This window comes from Lepus europaeus, chromosome 3 (assembly GCF_033115175.1).
Source record: "Lepus europaeus isolate LE1 chromosome 3, mLepTim1.pri, whole genome shotgun sequence".
NCBI lineage: Eukaryota > Metazoa > Chordata > Mammalia > Lagomorpha > Leporidae > Lepus > Lepus europaeus.
Window position 1 is genome coordinate 142,891,831 of NC_084829.1, and position 21,273 is coordinate 142,913,103.

Here is a 21,273-nt window from a genome sequence, read left to right on the forward strand (position 1 = left end):
AAGTCTGTGTATACTTTTTATATTTCATGTATTTGTTTCTGAACGTTTGTATAATTTTAAAGTAAGATTTCATTACCCAGTTTAATTTCCTTCTAATTAAACTAAATTTGTCACTTATATTTATACCACTTTTACCAAAACAATATTCAAGTATAAATTCTGTTGTTATATTGGGTCATCATAAAATAGTGTTTATTAAATACTTTTAGAACAATGTTAATTTGCCGAAACAAGAAATTATCCCAAAGGAACAGCTACTTAAAATATTGAGAAGCAAGTATTATAATTTCCCATGAAAGGATGCTACAATTTGAAGTTCATCCTTGTTCCTGCACATTGGAACTGATGAAATAGTTAAGGAAATTGTTAAAAACCTTACTCTAAATCATAGTTCTTCAGATTTACTTTCCTTTTTCCCATCTCTAAACCTCTTTAACACACTGTAGTGAAAATGCAGTTAGCCTTAAAACTTCTTTCCCACAACACTCTCCTCTTATCTCTCTTTGTCTTCTAGAGATACTGTATCAGTGCCAGAAATGGTTTAAGGAACCTTTGACTGCCAACATTGTGTGTAATTTGAGAACTGCAGGAACTCCATCCAAGGGTCTCCTCTGTTGTGTGTTACACTGAGATTACATCAGTCATGTTGAGTTTTGAAGACTTTGTAGTTTTCAGAAATCCGGATCTTTTAATAATGAGCCATCATTGTCATGGAAGTAAATAATGGGCAGAGAGCATTCATGATAAAAGTCCCCTTCGGTTCTGTCTCAGCTTCTGCCTTCTCCGCTGCTTTTTATCCATAATACACTTACTTAAGTTTTCAGTCTTTCAAACTCCCCTTCCCTAGATCTGCTTTCTTTCACAGCCAAGCTTCCTCTTCTTGCATTCAATACTCAAACTTGGGTAGTTTGGATTTCATTGTTCCCACGCTGCTGAAACTAATTTCTTTGGCGGCACTACCACAATTCCAATACAAAGTTAAAGGCATTCATAGTCTTTATCATTCTTAATGCTTCTGGTGTTCTTGACATGGCTACAACCTCCATGAACCTTTCTTTACTTAAATTCTGGAAAAGCATCTTCTGTATAAGGGAGTCTGTAGCTCTTTTACTTATACTTGATAATTAAATATCAGAATATTTATGGTTCCCTCATATTCTCTACTCAAACTAACAGTCTGGGTCTGCTGGTTCTCTTCACATCCGTATCTTCCATTGAGTATGTCCTGGCAAAACCTCTTACAAAAACACACAACTTCCCATTTATATATAGTGGTCTGTTTCCATCACTGGACTATTTATCCTACTCTTCCAAAGTTTGTTCTTCTCCTGGTATTTTCTGTCTCCTTTTATGTGATCATTATGTACCAATTTCTTAAGTTGGAAACCGGTAGAATCTCAGTTCTTCCCTTTCTTTTCCTGTTTTCTATTAGTCATTAAACCCTACATACTCCATAATTAAGTTTCTTTTTAAAAAGATTTATTTATTTGATAGAGTTACAGAAATGAAGGGAGAGGGAGGGAGGGAGAGTAGAGGGAGAGCGAGTGGAAGAGAATGAGAGAGCAAGAGTGAGCTTACATCCATTGGTTCAGTTCATAGATGGCTGCAATGGCCAGTGCTGGTCCAGGCTGAAGCCAGGAGCCATGAGCTTCATCTTGTTTCCCATGTGATGGCAGGAGCCCAAACACTTGGGCCATCTTATGCTTTTACTGGGTCATGATCAGGGAGCTAGATCAGCAGTGGAGTAGTAAGGACGTAAACTAACACCCATATGAGATTTTGATATCCTGGCAGGGACTTTTTACCTGCTGCACCACAATGCCAGTGCCTCCATATTTCTTACATCCATCTCTTTATGTCTGGCCTCCTTATACTCATGATATAAAGCCTGACTTATTAGTATTGTTCCTGCTTCTTGTTATCTCCTGCTTTTTGGTTATATAACCTCAAAAAGAATGCTTTTGATCTAAATCTAAGTTTCTACCCTTGTTCTCCTTCATCTTTTCCCATGGCTTTTAAGAGTTCACAATTTTAGCTGTCACTCATAATACGTTCAGTAATTTTTTCAGTAAAGCTGGAGCACCTACTTACTGTGTATAGAATTCACCAGTGGAAGAAAGACACAAGATCCCAGCTCTCATGGTGTGCACATTCTACCAAGCCCTCCACCAGCTACTGATTACTTTTATATCTGATCATCTCCACTGATTGCTTACAGTTACCCTACCAAGCAATCCCAAGTCCAAGACCTTTTCAGAATTTGGTATGGCATGTTGTAGAAATTACTTGCTGGTGATACCAATTTCTACTCTCTTACCCGAGATCCTTCTGACCTCACATGCCTTATGGTTCTCCTTGTTTTGAATGGATTTCCTATTTACTCTTCTGACCAGACTACCATTATGTCCCAGTTTGGACCACTACCACTTCAGAGCTCTTCTCCTCTTTGCATTCAGAACTGTGAGACCATTTCCCATCCATGTGTAATTTAGAGACATGATGTTGCTTAAGGCATTGTTCTGGTTTCTTGCTTCACATATTGTAGATAATGAGTAAATGTTTGCTACATGAGTCTCTAAAGGTCTGTGATAAGTCAATGTCATCTCACAGACTTGCCTGTGGGGTTAGGTCTTTCTGAGTTACCATATGTGATTCCTTCCTGGTGCCTGAGGGATGCTGTTAAACTGAGATATTTTCTGCTTATGCGCACCGTTTACCTAAGTAGGCATCTTCGGTTAGCTCATACACTGGCCTTGCTTTCCCATCATGTTATTCCCATGGGAAAGTTTGGAAGATGTTCAAACATTAGAATGAAATCAGTAGCTTATAAATAATAAAATTAGCAATACAGTATGTATCATTTTGTATATATATATTTATACTTGTAAGTTTGTTTTTGTAGTACATACAAGAGAATACTTCAAAAAGTTCATGGAAAATAGAACTAAAAGATGTTCAGTTTGGTGCCAAAAATTTTTGAAATTCATGCATAGTCTTTCATAACATACATTTTTCATGAACATTTTGAAGATCTCTCATAAATGTGTATCTTATATATAATTGCATTTATTCTTAGATCTTTATTCCTGGTGAATTATGCTTTTTTCATAATAAACGTAGCCCATCTTCCCCAGGCTCAACATACTGGCAAAACTGTTAACTGCCAAAGGAAGATTTATTGAGATGGAGAAAATCCCCTACTTCTACTAGAAAATCAGCTCAAAACTTGTTTCCTGCTAAGTATGAGTCAGTAAAAGCTTTAAATAAAAAGACAGAGCCTAACTTGAAGTCACAGAACCATGTTTCTGGAATTGCAAATAGCATGTGCTAGCATTTGTGAACCAAAAATATGCATTTTGTGAGTGACTCATAATATCCAAGTTCACTTCTGAAACTTCTCCTTGTTGTTGATATTATATCTGTAGGAATTTCCACCAGGGTATTATAATGTATTGTACAAAAGGCCTTGAACTTTTTATAAAATTTGGAGGAAAATAGCACTTCTCATTTTATGTGTGGATTGCTGATAATTCATGTAAAGATTTTGAAGGCAATTTTACTAACTTGATTCTGTGCTTGAGAAAATTAAAACACAGTAACCTTAAAAGAATTTATTCCCATTGGAGTATTCTTGATGGAGTTTTCTTGGGCTGTTCATATTATACCAACCATATGATTCTTGATTTATTTTTTTAGGATAATATCAATGAATTAAATTAATTGAGACAGACTTATATATTCTCTTTATGTTAATCAAGGTTCCTACCTGATCCCGCTCCCAGCCGCAGAACTTGCCAACTGTGCAGATCTGGGGACCCTTTGTCAAGGTAGGGAGCCAGCCAACATCCTCTTCTGGAGTTGTCTTGATTTGTATTTCTTCCTTGAATAATGTAGTTGTCATTGCTTTGATTTTCATCTTAATTTTCACTAGGAAGTCCAGAAACCAGCAAAACAGAAGAATTTCTGGATGTGTTTTAGTTGTGTGGGTATACAGTACATACATTGTATAGAAAGAATGCATTCACACACTGGATGAGCACATTTCCATAAAGCACTAAGTTTTTAAAAAATGTTAATTATGTTATATAAAGCACTAAGTTTTTTAAAAATGTTAATTATGTTATACCATAAAGCACTAAGTTTTTAAAAAATGTTAATTGTGTTAATTTAAACAGGGTTGATTTAATTTTTCCTCATTTCTCAAGAATATTGCAAAGGCCCAGGATAAATATAACCATGTAATATTATAAAGAAATACTTATGTCTATAAAACAATGAAAGAAATTAAGTTGAATATTTAGTTAAGCCCATGAGGCAATTTATGATGTAAAGTATAACTTAAATCATAAGATAAAAATGCTTTCACTAAGTGAATGTTAATGTGTTAATTATTATGATGCTTCATGAGTATACTGTGTCAATATTCCCATTATGTATTGTATTTTAGATACTTGCATGCTAAGTAATACATAAAGTGAGTTTTAAAATAATAATATATTTTGCTTTAATTTTATTGTGCCCCTCCTAATTACTCATGACCCTTTTTCACTCATTTGTCCTCTGTAAAATATGAAGTAATACATTCTATGTACCACATTAAGAATCATGGCCATGCCTTATGCAAAAACTGGATCTCATGTTAAAGGGATCATAGTGCATGGATGACAGGATGAGAAGTGAGAATAAATGAGCAGAAACATTAGATCTCTTCTGTGATTCTAGTGTTGGGGGTAGGGCAGACAGGGGAAGGGAGTATAGCTCATTATTATCTACAGTTTTCCTTTGGAGATGTTGTGTCTCTGATATTATCAATTGATACTCTAAAAAGTAGGTCTTTAAGTAGTTTCCATGAACTCAGTACAGTTTTAAAAGTTATATGAAATAAACCAGAAAATCTTAATTTTATTTAAATCAAGATAGGCAGGTTTAAATTTTAAAAATTTTCTTTTTGCATTTTTTAATGATTTATTTCTTTATTTGAATGACAGAATTAAAGAAGGGGAGACAGAGAGATAGCTCTTCTATCCTCTGGTTCACTCCCCAGTGGCCTCAATGGCTAGAGCTGGGCAGATCTGAAACCAGGAGCTAGAAGCTCCCTCCTTGTCTCCTACATGGTTTCAGGGACCCAAGTACTTGGGCCATCCTCCACTGCTTTCACAGGTGCATAGCAGGGAGCTGGATCAGAAATGGGGTAGCTGGGACTCTAACCTGAACCCATATGGGAAGCTGGTGCCAAAGGCAGAGGCCTAATCTGCTTTGCCACAATGCCGGTTCCTGTTTTTTCATTTAGTCTGAGGTATCTATGGTACTGATTCTTTGATTCAAAGAACAAGAGACCCAGCCTTTTCTAATTTTTTCTCTTCTAAGCTAAATGACCAAAAGCCATTTTCGTGATATATTTTTCATGAAGATCAATATAACTGGTTGTTCATAATAAAAAAGTCTTCAAAAAGAATTCCTATTCTTTTTTTTAAAGATTTTACTTATTTATTTAAGAGGTAGAATTACAGACAGTGAGAAGGAGAGACAGAGAGAGGGGTCTTCCTTCCGTTGGTTCACTCCCCAAGTGGCTGCAACGGCTGGAGCTGCGCCAATCCGAAGCCAGAAGCCAGGAGCTTCTTTCCGGTCTCCCACATGGGTTCAGGGGCCCAAACACTTGGGCCATCCTCCACTGCTTTCCCAGGCCACAGCAGAGAGCTGGACTGGAAGAAGGGCAACCGGGACTAGAACCGGTGCTCATATGGGATGCTGGCGCCACAGGTGGAGGATTAACCTAGTGTGCCACGGCGCCGGCCCCATTCCTATTCTTAAATATTGTATACTTTGGAGTAGAAAATTATTTTAATTACAAATGTACAATTTTGATTCAAGAAATTCAGTATTTTATTAAGGGCCTTTAGAAGGTAATTCTCTGCATAATCACTTAAGTGTTTTAAATTTAGATAATTTTTAATTAATTAATATTTAATACATATATGTGGACATTGTACATTTGAATGCACATTGAATACAAATGTATCATCTGATAAGCTATAGTAAAATTATGTATGTAGCTTATTTTATTTCTTTGCTTTTCCATAATCAACGCACTGCCTAATGGTTTAATCTTTTTAGGGTTTTGATAGTGTCAGAGGCATAACTATAGCATAGGCTTTGAAAATGTCTCCCATGTAAGGCTTGCCCTTGGGAAATACTCTTTGTCCACAATGTTTAGTAAAGTTATTAGAATCATTAATTGATTGATCTAGTCTATATATTTCATTCGCTTTCATTTTGTGTACTTTATCTTCACAAGGAAACATACTTCTTGTTAAGAAATTTTATTTCTCTAATGTCACTATATCAAGCAGACTGACTTAATTTTGGTAACTTGCATGCTATAAATATATAAAGACTACACTCTAAAATGTTTTCCATTTACAAACTCAGGAAACAGGTCTAGAAAGATTTAGTAACTTCTGTGTAACTACCAACCTCTTAATGGCAGACCTAGGTCTACAATCTAAGTGTCATTTCTTTAATCTCATTATGCAAGTTCCAGATCCTTGTGCAAAATGACACGTGGCACCAGAGGTCATGTGAACTGATTCTTAATGTGCCATACATAGAAAACATTGCTTTGATTTTATGCATTATAACCTTGGGGTCTGTTGTATTTAGTGGCAAAAAATGGTTTTTTTCCTCCTCTATATATTTTCATGCATTAAATATAGATTGCTCATCCATATTAACTTTCCTGTGCTCCTTGCAAAATTACATCTTTCTCATCTTTATTACCAGCTACTGTAAGCTCTCCTAGTACTACATCACCCATTGTCACCACTAACATGCCTGTTACTAATAGAATCGATAAACAAAAGAATGGTAAGAAATAATTACCTTTTATATTTGTGGTGTGTCTGACCCAATAAAACATTATATTCTGAGGGTGGGAATATATATTATTCCAACAGTGTTTTTGTTATCGGAGACAGTTGATGCATCTGTAGTTTTGCAGTAGTAATAATCACTTGATCTAGGGTTTCCCATGCTGAGGGTCAGTGGGATGGGTAGATTTCCAGGACTCCTCTTGTGTACTTTTAGATAAGGTTTCTTTCAAAGGAAGTTGTAAAACAAATACATTTAATATAAGAAATTAATCTTCACAATAGTGGACATCCGAGCAGAAAAAAAGCCCTATTATTCCCATTATCCTTTCTCAGATTATTCAGGGAACTAGTTTTAAATGGAACTTACAATTTCAAAAAGCTAAGAAATTTTAGTAATTTGATCACTGAAATTAGCTTTATATTCACACATTTGTGACATTTAAACTGATTTTTGTGTTAAATATTTTGCTATATTTGTGTGTTGAATAAAGTTAGAATATGATTAAATGTCAAGTCCTAAGAAAATCTTTTAATGACATAAATTCAAGTAACTTCAAATGCTTCTTGCTTTTTTGTTCATATATCCTTTTCTATTTATTTTCTTTGTAATTTGCAAATATTGCGGAAAGAAAATAATGGAGGAAAACCCAGGTAAATTGAGTAACTGTTTAGCTTAATACTTAGGGACCATGTAATTCAGTCTTAGTGATTTCAGTTCTTTTTCTTTTTTTAAATGTTTATTTATTTATTTGAAAGTCAGAGTTACACAGAGAGAAAAGGAGAGGCAGAGAGAGACAGAGAGAGACAGAGAGAAAGAGAGAGAGGTCTTCCATTCTCTGGTTCACTCCCCAGTTGGCTGCAATGGCTGGAGCTGTGCCGATCCGAAGCCAGGAACCTTCTCCAGGTATCCCACTCATGTGCAGGGGCCCAAGGACTTAGGCTATCTTCTACTGCTTTCCCCGGCCACAGCAGAGAGCTGGATCAGAAGTAGACAAGCCAGGACTCGAACCAGTGCCTATCTGGGATGCCGGCACTGCAGGCAGTGGCTTTACCCACTACGCCATAGCACCGGCCCCCTGTGATTTCAGTTCTAATAAAGAGAAATTCCAATCAGGTGACCATTCTGTGGCCTCAAATACAGTAATATTCTCAAATATGAGATATTAGAAACAAAGGAATTTTGTAAACCCCAATCATTTAGCTTGTGAGGCCAAGACATCTGTAATATATCACCAGAGGTCCCAAACCCAGAAAAAAGAAACCCACATAACTCATTTTTTCTTTGGCTTTGGGGGTTACATCAACTTCCTCTGTAAGAACATTTAACTTGGAAGTATGGAATATTTTACATAAAACACAGATATAAATTTCATTAGGATTATAAAGACATCGATTCAGTAAAGTGTTTATGATTATTCTGGTAGTTACACCAAGGAGATTTATGATGGAGCAAAAATTCCAGCAACCCCCAAGAAAGCAAGAGCAGCTGAAGTTTCCAGTGCATATTTCACATGGACTCCAGCCAACAGATGGGAATATTATAATTCTCACTAAGTATTTCATTCTTTGTATGCACATACAAAGAGCCTCTGTAGCATTCTCCCTCAAAATTGGCACATCCTCTACTGCTCAAGAACATTTATAGGAGGCTTCAGAGCCTGAGACTTGGTGGAGTGGAACTACATTCACTCAATCATGTCATTTTTGACATTCCTGAAGAAAGCCTTGTTCAGTCCATCTCTGTTTGCATCACAACTTTCAATGGAGTTTCAACAAAGCAAGCAAATGTTAGATAGTTAAAATGGTGTATCTTAACCATATTAATGAAAAAATATGATTCAGATGACTCTTGCTCAGAGAATAATATGAGCATTTATAAATATCAAAAACTTATCACATGGTAGAAATATTCTCAAAGTTGTGTACTCAATTTTCTGTACTATCTTAATAAGTTTTACCATATTCCTGAATCACCCATACTATTAAGATTTTTTACTAAATTGACTCACTTTTTAACTTAAATTTTTGTATTTACATTATGAAATTAATGTGCTATTGTAAAATAGAAGCATAACTGATCATTAAATATATAAATGAAAGTGAAAATAAATATAAGGTAAACCGTGTTTTATAATATCCTGCTGGCTCCTCATATTTCCTTACCTCTTTTCTTAAAAAAGAACTTCTTTTATTTTAATTTTATTTGAAAAGCAGAAGGAGAGAGAGGAAAGAGAGAGAACAATGGAGAAAGAAAGAGAGAGAGGGTGATGGGATGGGTACAATAAAGGGAAAGAGGAAGGAAAGAGAGAGAGGTCTTCTGTCCTCTGGTCGATTCCCCAAATGCCTGCAGCAACCAGGGCCAGAGCAGACTGCAGCCAGGAGCTAAAACCTTAGTCTCGGTCTTCCACGCATGTGCAAGGACCCAACTGTTTGAGCCACCACCTGCTGCCACCATGATACACATTGACAGGAAGCTGGACCAGAAGCAGAGTAGCTGAATTTTTTTTCTTGGATGTAATCAAATTTGAAGCAATTGAGAATTATTTTTTCACTTTGGGAATAAATGCAAATTAATGTCATGTCCTAGATTATCTAAAACTATTCATGTACTACATACAGTTCTTATTCTTTGAGAAACTGATACAGTAAACAGTCTCAGGGTTATGATCTGATATGTATTTACTTTGTTCACTCACTGTAACAAAGATAGGCACAATTGTCACATCTGTTATCTGCCTTACCCAGTCCTTTTAACTCTGGGCTGGCAGAGATTTACTGAGCTCATCAATAATAATATGCCAGTACAAGGAAAGGAGAGGAATTTAGATTGCTTAATAATCTGATATATTTTCTTAATATGTCAATAAAATTTGTCTTCCTAGCTTTTGTGAAATGTTCCTGTTTTTCTCTCTGAAGTGCTTTTTTGTTATTTTCAGCAGGATTCCATCTGACAACTTAGATTATATACTAAAAATATCTTTCAAGTTACTTTTCACAAACAAATATTTCAGGAGAACATTCCTGAACATTCTCACAAATAATGAACCTTTGTGCCTTGTCCATTAAATTCCCAAGAAAAGCTCTTGGACCAATGATTATTTTGATTCCAAATCGTTAGAAACATTACCCTAAACCTATTGAATAATAAACTTATATCAGGTTGGCATGAGCAACTCAAATAAGGCATTGACTCCATTAGTCCTTATTGTTCTGAAATCTGGCTTATGCAAGTATAAATTGTAAATGCTGTTTCCTCTTTATCACATATAGTTAGCTTTTTAAACAATAATCTCAGAGGATATTGGTAGATTCCAACTATCTGTGTAGCTTTATATGCCAAGCATTTTGAAGAATTAGGACGTGCAGGATCTGCAGGATGACAGTCACCTGTTATTAGATAATTACATTGTCACCAGTTCAAACAAATAATCTCAACTAGAAAATAGCATTGGGTTCATATATTTATATTTGTCCTTTCAAACATGTATTTTCTTTTTTTTTTTTGATAGGCAGAGTAGATAGTGATAGAGAGAGAGAGAGAGAGAAAGGTCTTCCTTTTTGCTGTTGGTTCACCCTCCAATGGCCACTGCAGCTGGCGCGGCGCTGATCCGAAGCTAGGAGCCAGGAGCTTCTCCTGGTCTCCCATGCGGGTGCAGGGCCCAAGGACCTGGGCCATCCTCCACTGCCTTCCCAGGCCACAGCAGAGAGCTGGCCTGGAAGAGGGGCAACCGGGATAGAATCTGGCGCCCCGACTGGGACTAGAACCCGCTGTGCCGGCGCCACAAGGTGGAGGATTAGCCTGTTGAGCCATGGCGCTGGCCTCAAACATGTATTTTCAAATCTGTCATTTCACACTTATATGTCACACCATTGAATATACACTAGATAAAATAGTGTCATTTCTGTATTATCCAAGAAACCCTGAGAAGAATGTTAATCTGAAAAAAGGAAGGCTGAATTGGAGAGATGCTTACAGAAAGGAATACTGCTTTGAAACCGAATTTGTAATGACCGACAGTGAGTTCTACTTTGAATTCTACAGTGCTATAAGAAAATAGTTATAGGGGCTGGCACTGTGGTGTAGCAGGGGAAGCTGCTGCCTGCAGCACTGGCATTCCATGTGGGTGCCAGATCAATTCGCTGCTGCTTCACTTCTGATCCAGCTCCCTGCTAATTCACCGAGGAAAGCAGCAGAAAATGGCCCAAGTACTTAGGCCTTGCACTCCATGGGTGACCAGAAGAAACTCCTGGCTCCTGACTTAGATCTAGCCAGCTCTGGCTTTTGCAGTCATTTGGGCAGTGAACCAGCAGATGTAAGATCTCTTTCTGTTCTCTCTCTCTCTCTCTCTAACTTTGCCTTTCAAATAAAATAAATAAGTATTTTTAAAAAAACCAGATATATTCTTAAATACTTATTTTTCAAGAAATATGTATCATTAAGTCATCTAGCCTGGATATCATTTTTAGGAAAATACATACATATTTTGAAGTTTCTGGAAGGCATGAAGATTCATGAATATCTTTTACATTGAGATACCCCTGGAGTTGTTAGGTCCTGGAACAGGCTGCGTCAAGTTGTCTCAATAGCATTCCTCTGGGGCCAATGTTTCAACCAGTTGTTTTCCTAACTTCCAAACCCTTCTCATCAGCTCTTCGGTGGTCATTTTATCTTGTTTTAGTGATTCACTTATAAGCATTTTCATGATTACTTGCTTACTCCACTATTCAAAACTTATAAATAAGTATAACAAGTATGTTACACTGAGTAGTTTTTGGTTGTTTAAAAACTATATAATTCCCAGGATTCTGAAGAGACACTACCTGAAAATTAGTCATAGCACAATAGAATCTGTAGCATGAGATGCTAAGTTGGGATACTAACATTTTACTTGCTGTAAGCAATGTAACTACTAAGACTATTACTGTATGTAGATGTCTGCTATTGGATGTCTCTCATAAAAATAATGAACTGGAAAAAAATGGGTTGGAAATATTTAACATTTAAAAATATCCTAAATATTTTTGTACTTCCATAAAATTTCAAGAAATGCCAGTGATTAAAAATACTTATTTTTAGTACTTTGCAGTATTTTTCCAGAGTTTAAACAATTCATACTTATATCACAAAAGTGTGCTTTAGATCTCCATCTAGTGGTGGGTTCTCAGATTGTCTACTAACCCCCGTGTGTAGTCTCAGAATATCCTCCTGAAAACTGAATCAACTCTTGGCTTCTATAACTTGAATTTCCTCTCAGTTATTCAGAAAATCTACGATTTGAATTTCCTTTCAAACATTCAGAAAGTTCATGATTTGACATTATAAAATCTGTAAGATAAATAGTTTTTTGGTCTGAATTATCATTTGTTTAATGTGTACCTCTGAATACATTTTGTTCAGAATATTTTTGAAGGAGTATAAAATAAATATCATTAAAATGTCTGAAAAGTTTTAGAAGTTGAAATAAACTAGTTTGCATAACTAAAAAGTCACCTGTCTTGGGCTTGTAGCAGTTTTATACATTTATACATTATGCAATTATACCTGTAGGGGGGTGGCAATTCTGTTATTTAGACATGAAACTGACTACTTTACAGGAAAGACATTCCTTATGCAGTGGGACTGGAATTTACATTTTGCTAGATTCAGGGGTTCATGTAGACATACTTTTGTAACTTTTTACTGCCTCTGCATTATTTCATTAAATGTATTCTGCAACATTATTTTAATTATATATTTCTATATTTCTTTATTTTCTGGGCATTTTTACTTAAGACAACATAATGATGAAGAAATATGATTAACAATAATGAAAATCAAAAGTTTTTGTTTTTCTATAACCTATCATATTTAAATGGGTATTTTTTCCTCATTAGTTACTTTAAGTAAAATAACCTGTAGAACACATCCAGAGAGATTTAGCAAACCATTAATATTGAGTTTTGATTTTCATGCAACAAAGAAAAAAGAAAAAAAAAAGGCTACTTTGAAGATTGCCCCAAAACGAAAGAAACAGAGCCTTTTAGACAATAAGGTTTTCCTGTTATGTAAGTTAGTCCTCTTAAAATTCTTCCTGCCAACATTCTTTCTTTTTTCCTTCTACTTTGTTATTAATGGCCATTTTTAAGAAAATCTGGTCAGAAATCAGGTAAAATACAGTAGTATAGTAGATGTCATATTGGAGGAGAAGAAAACAAGAAAATGAGAAGGAGGGGTTGTGGGCAGTCAGTACATGAGCCTGTTCTTTTCCCAGTTAATGTCTGCCCATAATCTCACCAAGTTTTCATGCCCCCAACCTCATTATCAATCTTTATAATGTGCAAAAAGTATAATTTCATATAAGAAATCAAACTATGCATAAAATCATCATTTTGCAAATAGTAGATATCAACTATCTATAGAATTTATAGAGTGTGATGAAACATACAGTTGATAATTTAGAAACAATACATTCTGTGTAGGAATAGATACTTGGTAACTATCCCTAAGTCAGATAGGTTAGTAAGCTTAACATGAAAAGTAGCTCAGAAATTTTCTGTGCTCTGTAGAAAGCATTTCTTATAATTTTTGTGGAATGATATGACTATATTTAAATGGTTTAAAATTACTGTCAAATATAATTAATGGACTAATCTTGTTTCCAATGGGCAGATGGAATTATGTATAGAATATCGATAGTGATTCAAAACAGCCTTCATCACCCTGAGGTAAAAGTACAGAGCAAGGTTGCAGAATGGGTAAGTTGAATTGGTAAAATTTATATTTTGTTGTAAATCTTCAAGTTCTTAAAATCTAGAAAAGACTCTGGGTAACTGAATCTAGGGTCATCCTGAAACATGGATGCTGTTCATTATAAATATAGGAATAGACACATGAGATTGGATGTGCTTTTACAAAGAAAGAGAGGTATATTTGAATAAAGGGTAATAAACAGCCTAGGAGACTATCAGCATCTTAAATAAGAAAGGTACCACACAAATGGAAATAGATTTTGATAAGTATCCTTATCTACTAGTAGATCCACACAGTGCCACCTATGTTTTTCTTTTTTTCTTTTTCTTTTTTTTTTTTTTTTTTGACAGGCAGAGTGGATAGAGAGAGAGAGAAAGAGAGAAAGGTCTTGCTTTTTGCCATTGGTTCACCCTCCAATGGCCGCTGTGGCCGGCGCATCGCGCTGATCCGAAGCCAGGAGCCAGGTGCTTCTCCTGGTCTCCCATGCGGGTGCAGGGCCCAAGGACCTGGGCCATCCTCCACTGCCTTCCCGGGCCATAGTAGAGAGCTGGCCTGGAAGAGGAGCAACCAGGACAGAATCCGGCGCCCCGACCAGGACTAGAACCCCGTGTGCTGGCACCGCAAGGTGGAGGATTAGCCTGTTAAGCCACGGCGCCAGCCCATTTATGTTTTTCAAAATACATTTCTTATTCTTTTTGTTTGAATGTTGGATCAAAGTCAGAGTATAAAAAGACAAATCATCCCATCTTTGTCAGTCATCTGTTGGGAGACCAACCCATCTGCTTGGAAATCACTGTTAACGTGGTTTTTCTGGATTTTTTATGTATATAAAAGAAAATATGACTATAAATTCTTATTTCATTCCTTTTTACGCTAGAAGTAAGTAGTGTATTTTACTCATCATTCTCCACCATATTTTTCTTGTTGCCAGATTTTATAACATTAATATAAGGACTTCATCTTAAAAAAAAAAAAAAAAGGACAGAAACACAAACACACAGCATACTATTTTATTATTTGACTGCCTAGGTCTTCTGTTGAGGGACATTAGGTTATACTTTATTTAGCAATATTCTATCAGAGAACAATTTGGTAGTTTCTGATTTTAGAAAATCTAACTTTTTTCTTTTCTTTATAAATAAAACCGATGATTTTTTTCCTTTTTATTCGCTCTATACCAATTTCAAAATTTTCACTTCCTACCTACAGTACACTGTAAGGCTTTGTAGTTATTTTTATGTAGAATTCTGTTATAGTTCAAAGATTAGTATTTTTGTGAAAAAAAGTCATTGTGAATAAAAGTAGACATTCTGAAGCAGGAAAGGTGACTTTTCTTATTTGTGTGTACACGTATGAAGAATAACTCACTGGAAAACGTAGTTTTGTTTTTAAAAGCAATATCCAGAAACAAAAGTGTGTAATTAACAACTGTGATGCAAAACAGGAGAGGAAAATGAAATTCTGTAATAGAAGTCAAAATAAATGCAGTTGCTTTCTTTTTGGAATGATACAGTAACAGCTGACTCAAACACTAGCAGAGGTGTTCAATTTCTTGAGCTTTACAGAGAGACTACATTCTTGCATCCCATTTTTCTCTCTAGCATTGTTCTTTTTGTTTAAAATCAGAATGATTTCAGAAGTAAATTTCTTTTGACAGTTCTTTATTTTCATTTTCAAACAAATACTCTGGTACTATCATTAATTCTGAAAATTAGCATTCACCAGAAAGTTTGTGCTAGCCAAAGTGTAATTTTACATTGGTACTTGCTTCAGACAGTGTCAGCATAACATTGTTGTTACCTAAAGCTAGGCTTTACAAAAACTTTTCATTTAATATGCAAGTTACTGAAGTAGATACTTGTTTGGTCATGGAGAAAATATAAGTGATTTCCCTGCTTCATAAAACAGATTGAGCATCCCACAAAATCTGCAAGTTTTTTTTTTTTTTTAATGCAGTACTCCTAAAGTTTTAGAATTTGGAATATTTGGATGATTGGATTTTCAGATTAGAGATGTTGAACTCATGAAGTCTATTCCAAAATTCAAGAAAAAAATAAAATCTGAATCAGTTCTATCTCCAAAGCATTGTGCATAAGGAATATTCACTGTATTGCAATTTATAATTAAAAATAATTTCACACTTTTTGTCAACATTCTCTAAAATATACACTGAATTTCAGAATTGAGTACAAGGAAGGCTACATGTGCATAGAAATAAGATCTAAAGAAACTTTTGGAGGTGATACATAGATAGCAGGATCTTACGTAAGTGGAGACCTTCTGTTTTTCACCTGCATCCTGGAAGCTCGCTGTTTATACCGAGAGAAATTCATTGCCTCCGAAGAGTCTGATGCTGAGCCCCAAAGAGCCTCTAAAGACTAAACACGAATTCTGTCATCCCAGTAATGTTGCACTTAGTCTTCACTTGCTTTCTAAAGGTTCATGTTGTTAATTTTTCTGTATTCCTAATATTGTTAGATTATGTTAATTACTAGAAAACATGTCTCAGTACATCTCAGTGTTTATTAAATGAAGAACAAGGAAGGCATTTATTGTGCTAGTCTCATTGTATTAAGGGCTAGAGAGGAAATGATAGACTTCAGTTCTGGTCTGAGATCTATTACTTCTTGATTACGTAAACTGGAGGAAGCTATTTCTCCTTATTTTCTTCATGTACAAGGCAATGGAAGGGGGATATGGCCTATCTCTCTGATCATGGTGAGGAATGGAAGAAAGAATGTTTGTCAGGTCTTGGTGTACAATGATCCTGTAAATATTGCATTTATGTTTGGCTCACCCAGATCTTCAGGATTTTCCTGGAGTCCTATCCCACTAACAGCTTATTTTGGGAGAGGGGGGAAAACTTGATTCAATTTAAAAAAAAAATATTCCAAAAACTCAGGCTTTTGCATTGTGTTTTTCAGCTCAATTCAACTTTCCAGAATTGGAACTACACTGTTTATGTAATTAATATCAGGTAAATGACAGAATAAATTATTCGAGAAATAAAAAGTAGTATCTAATTTAATTCTACCCTTTCCCCAATTGTACCATTATACACATTCTCACATACACACACGTACTGTATTCATAATCTTTGTAAAACAACTCAATATTATATTGCTTCTTTCAACCAATGCTTCAATGCTACAGAAATAGTTTCAAACATTTCTCATCATGAATTCTAGTCATTGTTTAAAATTTTAGCATGGGGCAGGTATTTAATGCAGCAGTCAAGAAACTGCCTGGGGCACTCGGGATCACACATCAGAGTGCCTGGTTTGCATACTGCATTCCCAGTTCCTACTTCCGGTTATGTGCACTCTAGGAAGGGGCTGTGATGGCTCATGTAGTTATATTCCTACCACTTACATAACAAATAAGGCACCTGTGCTCTGATTGCAACGGCTTTTCAAAAGTTCTCTTCCCGCATTTCTCTTTAAATGCACCACTAACTCCTCAGCAAATATTATCATCTGTTCTTGGTTTTATACTTTTATCCTGAAGCCAGTTTTCTAAAATGTATTTCACAACCCCTAAGCATATATTCTGTGACCCGAAAGATGTGATAACTCACTAGAGAGATCAAGTTGTAAATAAGTGCAGGAAGTATGTTGTTCAGTGAAAGCTGCAGGTTGCTTTATCAGAACTTCTCAGGTTCTTCCGTCTACTATTATTCGTCGTCAATCCTTGCGCAGAGCAAGAGCCCAAAGGTGCCCAGCTTTATGAAAGAAACAAGACCCCAGCACACACATTTGGAGATGGTGTCCTAGAATATCCATTCCACTTTCTTTCACCTTAGCAGGTTTTATTGTTGATGATGAGGGATGAAGTTGCTAAATAAGATATATAATGAATATGTATATTTATATTTGTAGTTTTCACCAGAGCATGGAAGAAGACAACATTAAATTCAAGAGAAGCATTGTGAATGATCAAAGGTAACCCTGCGGAGTCTTACAGAAAGTGTCCTATCCTTTGTCTTGCACACTGCCTTGACTGGCAGATAAACAAGCAATGCGATAGAAAATCTTTATTCACGTAGCATATTTAAATTATTTCTTTAGCACTAATACATGCATTTCCTCCTTGCAGATAGTAATGTAACAGTTTGAATAGAAATCTCCATCTAATGAAATCTAATTAATGAGTAGAACATTTAAAATGTATAAACTGTTTTTAACATTTTTGTTTTTTTTTATTTGTCATAATCTGTTATTTGAAATTTCAAAGAGATTTTAAGGAAAGTGGCTTTATTTTAAATAAAGTGCTTTTATTTTGTAATATCTAATAATACAGATTATAGGCACAAAAGTGATTTCAGCATTTAAAGCCATCAGCTAATTTTCTAAGGCATTCATTTTAAAATTTATGTCAGGATTATGACTTAACCATGAAGGTAAATTAGTGAATATGTCTAGCATATATAAACAGTAGGTTTATAAGAACCAGCTGTTAAGAGTGGTGCAAAATGAAAAACGATCTATCCTCCTCAATGGAACAATATTACATAGTTGATTGCATCTCTAAAGATTTTGTTAAAATCATTTGAAAAGCAAAGATCATGTAAGTCTTGCTGAGTTTCAGTTGACTGAATTGATGTTTTGGCTGTGCAAGCATGATGATAAAGTTTGCTTCTTTTCAGACAATTTATTCTTACTACAAGAAGATAAAAATAAGATTTCAAATGAGAATTGGCTAGAGAGCTTTCTTATTACTTTTTCTTCTTTTTTACTCAACATTGGAAGAACAAATTTTTTTTTCAAGGAGTAATGACCTTTTTATTTGTATAAAAATGACAAGTGCTGATTTTAAAAGTTACCAAATTAGTTTTTAATAATGTAAATAGTATTTTTTTTTAACTTTTATTTAGTAAATATCAATTTCCAAAGTACAGTTTATGGATTATAATGGCTCCCCCCCCATAACTTCCTTCCACTCGTACCCCTCCCATCTCCCACTCCCTCTCCCATTCCAATTCACATCACGATTCATTTTCAATTATCTTTTTATACAGAAGATCAATTTAGTATATATTAAGTAAAGATTTCATCAGTTTGCACCCACACAGAACATAAAGTGTAAAATATTATTTCAGTACTAGTTATAGCATTAATTCACACTGAACAACACATTAAGGACAGAGACCCTACATGAGGAGTAAGTGCACAGTGACTCCTGTTGTTGGCTTAACAACCTGATACTCTTGTTTATGGCGTCAGTAATCTCCCTAGGCTCTAGTCATGAGTTGCCAAGGCTATGGAGGCTGAGGAGCCCATGAGATTATTTCAGGCATGGAAAGCCAAGACACTCTGGCAAAAAAAAAAAAAAAAAAAAAAAAAAAAAAACCTAAATGAAAGATCTCTGTGAGTGAGATCCCAGTAGAAAGAACGGGGCCATCAGAGAAGGAGGTACCTTTCTCTGAAGAGAGGAGAGAACTTCCACTTTGACTATGACCTTGTCTGAATAAGATCGAAGTCGGCGAACTCAAAAGAACAAATGTTTTTAAAAATTATATTGGAATTTGCCATTTCTTTGTGTTCAACAAACTGGACTGATCCATCTGATAGGGAAAGTTGTTTCGATTTTATGTTATGTCTCTTCCATTATGATCTGAAAACAGCAATATAAGGGTACTTCAAAAATTTTGCAGGAAATGGAATTTAAAAAATTTTAAAAGTGCATTTTGATGCAAAAAAGATTTTGAAATTCATGCCTATGTGGGTTTTCAAAATGTTCATGGAAAAATATATAGTATGAAAAAGTTATATTGATTAAAAAATTTGCATTAAAATAAATACCTTTTAATTACTTTTTGAAGCACCCTTATACATTTCAATACTTTATTCTTGAAGGTAACAGGGCTTCTCTCCTCCACTTATTTGAACGGTTTCTTTCTAACCCTTACTGCTAGATCACACTGAACCTTCTCTACTGGATACAACAGCAATCTGGATCCTTTGCTGGGCACTTTGTCCAACAATTGAGACAACCATAGTATGGGTATCACCAGTGGAAGTCAGCGTTCACTTTTACTCCCTGTGGATCTTCTCCAATCTTGTAATGATAAGTCAGCTATCATTAATATATGTTAGCTACTCAGAAACCCTTGCTTGAAAGATGTTTAAATTTATGGAATCTCAATTTGCTAGTCTGTGAAACTAGTAAATATTTTCATAGATAATTATACAGAGAATGAACTAAGACTGCGTATGTGGGGAAAATGCACGCTTTAGTTTTTCTTTGGTATGAACTTTTGGCATTATTGTCATATTTATTTTTATTGCCTTGCCCTCCCCTTCTCTACTACTCTTATGCCATTGATGAACCTTTATATTCTCACAGCTTTCCTCAAACCACAGTCTACTAGTTTTACAAACATTTTTTTTTTCTAAACTTTTCCTGCTGATTCAAATGAATCACTGTAGCTTCAGATAACACTATCATACTCTATCGCCTAGACAGACAGGAAACCAAAACCACAGAGACTGGTCTATTCAAATAAAGAATGGCTGATGGTGACAACAGATAGAATTAGACTTTGCAGAACCATAAAATAGTTTTAGTTTTCAGGATGGGAGAGGAAAACAACACAGATAAGACCTATGAAAATGCATAGTTACTCTTCAGCTGGTGAATTCCGGTATTCAATACCATCCATGGTACATTGTGCTGATCATGTTCTCAATATTCAAGTGAATGAATACAAAGGTCATATTCCCAAGTTCTCAGTAACTCGAGTGGCAAAGCGTATCTTCGAGAAGTCATTTAATCTGGAGATACTTCTTCATAGGCAATTTTAAAAATTATTAAGATACCAAAGTTATATTCACACATCTGTGTCATCCTGAATTATGGCTTGTATATGAACATTTAGTAGTAGATCATTGTAAAGAAAAATAGTTTTCAGAGAGAATTAGAACATTAGAGCATATTCTGTTTGAGATTAGCACAGATATTAAGGTGTGAAAAATGGAGCTATTCTATAATTTCACCTAACCTTGAATATAAGATATTCACTTTTTCTTTCTTATTGTTTTAGCACAGAAATATATTAGTACTCTAATTTTTATTCATATTCACAAAATGTCATAAATATGCTAATACCTCTCCACTGAATACTCTGTAGGTTTGTAAAAAATAAACAAATGCTACTACTTTGTCTTTGTTTATAAAACATAACTGATCTTGAGAATATAATGCCTTTTGTTATGTCACATTATTTATTTCTCCTCATAATACAAAGAAGATGAAAGTTTTGTTTGCAAACTCAAAGCTTTCATATATAAGGGGAAAAATTTTCTACATGACAAAATAATGTCATTTAATTTTACTCTGTTGTTGAAATCAGTCTTTTGATTTCTACTTCTTATTATAGCTGTGACTGCAAGTGAACAGAATATTATATGCCCTGAAATTGTAAAATTAAAAGGGCTTCCAGAATACATCTCTTTGCTTCCCAAAGAGATATTTGCTCTTTTTAAGATCTTCAAGGTCAGACATTCTATCACGTTCTTCATCATTGTGCCAACCAATCACAGAGAATATTTTGATTACTTAACAAAGTACTTGAAAATGGTTCATGAAAATGGAAAAATCATTTGTCACTCTCCTGAAGAAATCATACAACATTTATGAATAATAATGCGTTTAATAATTTCAAAAGTAAAATGA

The 21,273-nt window shown here is 35.0% G+C and overlaps 1 protein-coding gene across 3 annotated transcripts in view; it reads left to right on the forward strand.

The window, feature by feature from the left end:
• ADGRG6 (adhesion G protein-coupled receptor G6) overlaps nt 1–21,273 on the forward strand; it is a 162,306-nt gene that overhangs the window by 93,523 nt on the left and 47,510 nt on the right. For 2 of the 3 annotated variants that reach the window (XM_062186851.1, XM_062186852.1), the window contains exons 5-9: nt 3,759–3,827; nt 6,781–6,864; nt 13,519–13,604; nt 16,524–16,576; nt 17,478–17,540. In XM_062186851.1, coding sequence (XP_062042835.1) covers nt 3,759–3,827; nt 6,781–6,864; nt 13,519–13,604; nt 16,524–16,576; nt 17,478–17,540 — 355 coding nt within the window. The remainder of the gene's footprint in view (nt 1–3,758; nt 3,828–6,780; nt 6,865–13,518; nt 13,605–16,523; nt 16,577–17,477; nt 17,541–21,273) is intronic. The other variant, XM_062186853.1, reaches the window with a different exon arrangement.